The sequence below is a fragment of the Trichechus manatus genome, unplaced genomic scaffold (genome assembly GCF_000243295.1).
Source record: "Trichechus manatus latirostris isolate Lorelei unplaced genomic scaffold, TriManLat1.0 scaffold00131, whole genome shotgun sequence".
NCBI classification, from domain to species: Eukaryota; Metazoa; Chordata; class Mammalia; order Sirenia; family Trichechidae; genus Trichechus; species Trichechus manatus.
This window is the reverse complement of record NW_004444067.1, coordinates 6,758,247-6,765,555: the sequence shown is the minus strand read 5'-3', so window position 1 is coordinate 6,765,555 and position 7,309 is coordinate 6,758,247. Positions and strand designations below refer to the sequence as shown.

General features: G+C 55.4%; 1 protein-coding gene across 1 annotated transcript in view; it reads right to left on the bottom strand.

The window, feature by feature from the left end:
• Positions 1 to 4,717: 4,717 nt before the first annotated feature.
• The window catches only part of ADGRD1 (adhesion G protein-coupled receptor D1), a 107,161-nt gene continuing 104,569 nt past the window's right edge, over positions 4,718 to 7,309 (bottom strand). Inside the window, exons 24-25 of the mRNA XM_004385050.1 lie at positions 6,377 to 6,469; positions 4,718 to 4,813 (exon numbers count right to left, since the gene is read on the bottom strand). Coding sequence (XP_004385107.1) covers positions 4,718 to 4,813; positions 6,377 to 6,469 — 189 coding nt within the window. The remainder of the gene's footprint in view (positions 4,814 to 6,376; positions 6,470 to 7,309) is intronic.

Below are 7,309 nucleotides of genomic sequence, written 5' to 3'. Positions count from 1 at the left end.
TCTGTTACTGACACAGGGTGAGGCCAGGACCCCCAGGGTGGGGTCTGTTACTGACACAGGGTGAGGCCAGGACCCCCAGGGTGGGGTCTGTTACTTACAGTGAGGTGAGGCCAGGACCCTCAGGACAGGGTCTGTTACTGACTGAAGGGAAAGTGATGTCCCTGGAGCTTTTCCAGTTCTTCACCTGGAAGTGATGTGTGATGCTCCCCTGGAGCAGGGCAGGGTCATGGAGCTGTGGACAGCTTGCCAAGGTGGGAGCAGGGGACACTGTCCCTGAGTTGGCGTTACTGGCAGGGCGTTTGCCTGTGAGGCCACGCTGGGCCCCGCTCCCTCCTCCCCTGTCCTTCACACGCTGAGCAGGGTATCAGAACAGGGATAAACCTCTCACGTATGTTCTGGGTGGAAATCCATTAAAGTCCCAAGCGTTTCCAAAGTTTCTGACGCAACAGCCGGCCAGATATCCAACGTACCAGGTGTCAGGAGATGGGCGGGAGGGCTGAGGGGCCAGGTGTCCAGGTGGTCAATTAGGACAAGGAGCCAGACCCAGAGTGAGGCCAAGCCCCTGCTCACTTATGGGACGGTACGGCAAGAGGCCAAAGGAAGGTGCTGGCCCCCACGTTCCATGTCCCCCCAGAACGGCACCAGGCGAGGGTCCGGTGGATGCAGAGCAAATGCGGGGAGTCGTCTGGTTGCAGAGGGAGCCCCAAACAACAGCCCCTGCCATGTTGTGGACCCAGGGCCGCGGGAGGTGGGGAGGGCTGGGAGTGGAAATGTGCCGACCCCAGCACTCTCGCCGAGAGCAGAGAAGAGCCAACGGGTCCCCATGTGGATTAAAGATGCACCAAAGCTCTCAGAGGACATCAAAGTCAATTTCAGTTTTCAAGAACTGAACACAATTCACGGAGTGGCATTGGGATTACCTGGCGTTATAAGCACTCAGACCCTCTAAGCACCGTCTCCATCCTCCTGCTCTTGTGCATGATCTTAGCGCAGAGTGACGCCGCCGAATGGGGATTGAAGCTCGTTATGTTCCAGTGTATTCAGATGGGAGGACACTTCCTCTCTGGGGATGATGATGCGCTGTTATCGTGCGCTCAAGGAGCCCTGGTGGCACGACAGGAAATGCTCGGATGCTAACTGAAATCTGCGGTTCGAACCCACCCAGCGATTCCTCGGGAGAAAGACCTGGAGATCTGCTCCCATAAAGATCACAGCCTAGAAAACCCCACGGGGCAGTTCTACTCTGTCACACGGGGTCGCTCTGAGTGGAAATCGACTCAACAGCACCCAACAACAACAACATTGCCCATTCACTGCGTCCAGGGTGTGTAATCACCCAGGTGCCCAGCGCAGACGAGCCTGGTCACATGCCACCCCCACGGACGTTGTGAGCTCCACCAGGAGCCAGCCTCTGTCCTCGGCACTGAGGGCACAACACACAGCAAGACAGAGCCAGCCCCGCCCTCAGAGCACCCAGTCCAGAGAGAGGCACAGTGAAGGGAGAGATAACCCACCAATGCAGAAATTAGACACAGCTGTTGAGAAGGAAGCAGGCTAGAGCTGGGGGGACACAGAACAGGGAGGTCGGAGAGGCCTTGAGCTGAGACACTGAGCCAGGTGGGTGAGAGACAGAGCCCAGTGTCCTTCCTGAGGACATGCAGTGTGTCACACATATTGAACCAGCAGACTCATAACTCTCTTTGCTAGTAACATTTCAAGAAAAGAGAATACCAGTAAGTTACTACTGGCAGTGAGAATTGGCCCAGGAATCATTTTGGAAAACAATTTGGCAAAACGTGTCAAGAGTTGTGAACTCATATACTCTATTTGATGCAGAATCCCAGTTCTGAAATTTAACCTGGAAAATAACCGACATGAGGGGGAAAAAGACAGAAGGACAAGAACATCAATATCCACATGTATAAAATATAAGCATATAACATATATAAGTAAGATATATGTGCTTGTATATGGAAAATATTGAGATATCTACATATACACACACGCACAGAAATAAGCTAACTGTAAATAGTGCAAGGCTGCAGTAAAATATATCCAATTGACTGCTGTATATATACTCCGATTTCAAGGGGCTGTATATTTAGGAACAATCTATAGTAATGTGGAAGGTGGTTTATGAGAGAAGACTAAATTCAAACAGATGACTGAACAGCAGACACTGATGTAGGACGGTGTAAATCACGTCTGCCTGTGGACAAGGGCACAAATGTGATATGGTAGAGAAATGGACGAATGTGTCTGCGGAGTGGTGTACGGCTGAGCTTCTGTTTGTCTCCTTGGAAGAAGCGACAGAACGCCGCACAGTAAATAGAACCTGGGTCAAACAAAGGGCCTCAGGGATCCCTCCATTCCTCCTTTCTCCTCCTCCCATCTTCGCCACGCCTGCCTGTCCCCCACGGGTCCATGTCCACACCCATCCCTGACAGGTAAGGTCCTGAGAGAGCACGGGCGCCCCCATGCCCCCGCGCCCCCCGAGCTAGAACGTGCTGGTTACTCAATTGTTGTTGGCTGCTGTAGAGCTGGCTCTGACTCACAGCCACCCTGGGTATGACAGAAGGAAACATCACCCCGGGGGTCCTGCGCCCTCCTCATGATCATTAGTACGTTTGAGTCCACTGCTGCAACCCCTGTGTGTTCTGAGTGCCCTCCACCCTAGGGGCTCATCCTCCAGCACTGTATCGGACAGTACTCGGCAGGTGCTCCACAATGTCTGCGAGTTTACCCACGTGTCTTTGTCTTTAGATTTCTATTCAGAGACTCACCGTCCCACCCTCCTTCCACTAGTGAAGACTTCAAAGACCACACATCATTTTAAGGACAGTAAAGCTTTGTTTAATAAAATCATAACATACTTTTGATACTGAGTGGTCTTCACCATCTTCCCTGTGCCACAATCTACGTCCAACACACAATCCTACCTTCTTCTCTGTGGCCAAACGATGTGTGGATAATAAAGCACGGCAGGAACCAAGGTATGTCAGCCTATAAATAAAGTGCACTACTTTCATTCGACAGAAATACCAGGTTTAGACAGGGTTCATTCATTATTTCTCTTGATATATTAGCTATATGGAGTGGATATGCTGAGAGTTAAAACACGAAGAATTCTGTCGGAAATAAAGGCAGTTCCTCACTTGATTTGCTTCACAAAAAACTAACTAAGAGAAAAAACACCAAGTGTAAGACTTGTGAATACAGTGTTGTCACCTGCAGGTGCTCGCAGGCATGAGAACGATCCGATATCGTGTCACGCGTGTTTCTGGAATCGCAAGGGATCCTGGGGCAGGGCTGGGCCCACTCCCACTGCCCAGTAGCTACAGGGTCTGCACAGGGGCTCTGCCGCCTGGGCCAGGACTCCCCTCAGCACACGCAGGGTGACAGCATCTCAGTGCACTGGGTCACTGATGCACGCGGGGCCACTTCACGCAGGCTCCGTGCTGAAGGACACCCAAAGATTAGCCCCGGGACACTCCATGTGACCGAGGTGAGTCACACCAAGAACTGACGGACGAAGACAGAAAGGTCCCCAGAACTGCACCTGAAGTCAGGCAGGTGTGTGGGGGTGGGGAAGGGGCTCAGGCGACATACGCTCACAGTTCTAAAGGAAGATTTTCCAGTATGAACACCAGGGTTCCACATCTCAACCGTGCATTTGCAAACCCGATGAACGCCACCGTCCCAGTACGAGTCTCCACAGCCCGTTCCCAAGTACATGGTTCTCTGGCTCACGCCTGGGGCCCCGCCTTGTACCCCAGGAGCTCACCCGCACACGGCTGTAGCAATGATCCCACCCCTAAGGGGTGAGTCCATAATTAACATCGACACCCAAGACACGGCTACTGTTTCACGCCTGGCGCCACCGGTCAGCCAAGGGTGGGGGAACCATTGGCACCTCCTCAGTGTGGGCTGGCGGTCAGGGAGAAGGTGGCCTCTCCTTGGCACGCAACACCCTTACGGGGATGTGAAATGGAGCGCCTCCTCCCCCTGCCCCCGGCTGGGACTGCTCCCTGGGATAGAAAGGGCTGTGAGTGATGAGACAGGGGCTCTGGGGAGTGGGTTTAGAAATCGGAGTGATGGGGACGGGCGCCAAGCACAGGCGGCAGTCAGCTGGGGGGCTCTGCACACAAAAGTGCTGGGAACCAGGAGACAGGGTGCTGTCTGGGGGGTCTTCACATTGGCCGTGCGTCCACTCACCGACGGGGACAACTGGGACGTGTACACAGGTGAGGTGCCCAGCGTGGAGAGCATGGGGTGAATTCAACAGATTGCGAGCCTCCTGGTACTCTCCCCACGCCATGCCACCCCCGACGCCTGTGGGGTGTGTGGGGGTGCGTGGGGGCTGTGGGGGTGCGGGGACCTCTGCCATACTCGCAGGCCACCTCTTGCTTGGTGTCCAGTCCCCCCGGTGCTCACAATGCCCTGGGCTGGTGTGCAGTGCACGCGCCGTGACGCAGCCAGGTGATGGGAGGCGCGGCCTTGCAGCTGGTCACCTTCTGTCCTCAGTCACCTCCTCAGGAAACCACGGCCCACAGCCCCTCGTGGCCACGCAGCCCGAGTCAGCAGTGAACCGAGGCGTGGGCACCCCACAGGGGGGTCACAGGTGACACTGTCCCAGGCCGTGACTCCTACTCCAGGCCCCACAAAGGTAGAGTGAGTCTGTGGTGGTGTCCAGGGTGAAGGCCGGTGGGCAGCCCTCTCACACAGCGGACAGGTCCACGCGGTGGGCAGAGAGGCTGCTCTTGTCCCAGGGGCTGAACTTCGAGGAGGCCGTGGCTGGACGGGCCCCACTCATCTGCAAACCACAGAGGGGAGAGGGTGAAGACTCTGCCCCCCAGACCCGCCCTGTGAGTGCGGAGCTCCCAGGCCAGAGCCCTGGGGGCCCTCCTTGCCAGGGAAGTTCAACTGAGGGCCGGTCTCTCCACGGCCCGGCTCCATCTCACTTCCTCTCACTTCCTGTTTCTGACTCCAGTTCTGCGGTGAGGGCTCACCCTGTCCCAGTGTGGTCTGCATTCACTCATTCATTCATTCATCCATCCAGCCATCTGGTCATTCACTCATTCATCTATCCATCTGTTTGTTCATCCATTCGTTCACCTCGCCATCTGTCCATTCATTCATTCATCCATCCATGTGGTCATTCACTCATTCGTTCATCTCTTCTTCTAATCATTTATCCATTCATCCATCTGGTCATTCACTCATTCATCTATCCATCTGTTCATTCATTCATCCATCCATCTGGTCATTCACTCATTCACCCATCCATCTGGTCATTCACTCATTCATCTATCTGTTCATTCATTTGTTCATCTCTCCATCTAATCATTCATCTGTGCATTCATTCATCCATCTCCCATTCACTCATTCATCTATCCATCTCTTTATCTAACCATTCATCCATCTGTCCATCCACTCATTCATCTATTCATCTCTCCAGTCACTCATTCATTTATCTGTCCACCTGTCCATACATCTGTTTAACGTTTATATATGGCGCATACCCTGTGCTGAGCACTGCTGTAGGCCATGGGGTTACAGTGGGAACAAGTCTACCAGAGTCTACATTCCAGGGTGGGGGGCAGATAGTGGTCATTAACAAACAAATCAACCACTGCAGGTGGTGGCAGGAGTATGGTGATGAAATGGGGTGTGGGCACCCATGAAACAGTGTGGTCCAGGAGGGCTTCCTGATGGAGGACCTAAGTGACAGGCAGGAGGCACTGTGCAGTAACAATGCCTGACTAGGTCTGTGCCAGGCTACCAAGGGCCCTGCCTGCATCTGGAGGGCAGGAGGGAGTGGGTCAGGGCAGTCGTTGAAAGACGAGAGGCTTGTTTAGACCCTGAGACATGGGAACCTGATTTCTCAGGTATCCCTAAGTGGGGGGCTGATGCAGCGGACGCACTCCCCCAGGCAGGGCTGTGCACGGGCCGCTGTGCTCCCGTGGTGCTCCATCAGCACGTCGGGGTCTACCTCCCAGTCAGCTGATGTCAGCGCAGAGGTCCCGGCCTTGGGGACCTGCCGTGGGTGCCCTAGCCCCATGCATATGGAGCCTGAAGGCATGCATCAGGCATGAAGGGCGGAACAAGACCAGCCAGCACCGCAAAACCTGCCTCCACCCCACCTGCAGCTGCTGGCCCAGCTCAGGGCCACAAAGGGCAGAGGAGTGGGGGGTTAAGAGTCAGCTTGCATTGCCTGTGAGGCCCCAGGAAGCAGCCCTGAGCCAGCTCGCAGGGCGGCAGACAGAGAGCAGAGCCCTCGGAAGCTGGCCAGGCAGCAGGTCAGCGCGGGGAGGGAGGGGGCATTCAGGAGGTCGAAGCAGACAGTGGGGCTAGAGGAGGTGCTGAAGCCACTCACGATGTCAGAGCTGAAGGGCTTCGCGTGGGTGCTGCGGGCGGAGCTGCTGGTGAGGGACCAGATCTTGGTTTTGTGCTTGAAGGCGGCTCTCACCTTTGGAAGAAGGACGGGGCTCAGGAGAAGCAGCTTCTGAGGCTCAAATAGCAACAATGAGATGTGACTCTAAATGGAATTGGCCTCGACTCATAGCAACCCCGAGCACACTGGAACTAAACGCTGCCAGTCCCGCGCCATCCCCGTGATCGGCTGCAGATCAGACTTCTGTGATTTATACGGTTTTCACTGACTGATTCTTTGGAAGTAGATTGCCAGGCCTTTCTTCCTAGTCTGGAAGATTCCTGAAACCTGTTCAGCATCATAGCAACACTCAAGCCTCCACTGACAGACGGGTGGTGGCTGCACATGGGGTGCATTGGCCAGGAACTGAACCCGGGGTTCCTGCCTGGAAGGTGAGATTTCTACCCCTGAGCCCCCACTGCCTCATAAACACAGGGCAGTGGGAAGGACAGGGGAGCCCAGACCAGGACAGACTGAGCTGTGAAGCGCTGACTCACGTGGCAGACATCGGCTGGGTCCCCACGCACTCCCACCAACTCAGGGACAAGGATCTGGCCCGGCGTGGCCTCTGTGCAGATCCAGGTGGGGGACAGGAGACGCTCAGCAACAATGTCACAGGCAGCAGAGTTCAGTGATGGGCACTGAGGACCCCAAGGAGGACGTGAACAGACACCCATGCACACAGGGTGGACCAGGCACCTCTCTGACCACGCGTACCCTCGACCTGGGCTGCTGGGCCAGCCGCAGGTCTGTGCATCCATGTGACCCCTCTGTGTCAACACCTCCATGGGCTGCACCTCTGCCTGCCCAGCCCGTCTCTTCCCTCCTGCCTGGTGTCTGTGTGCAAACTGATGGCCCTCACCCCAGGCCCAGGCG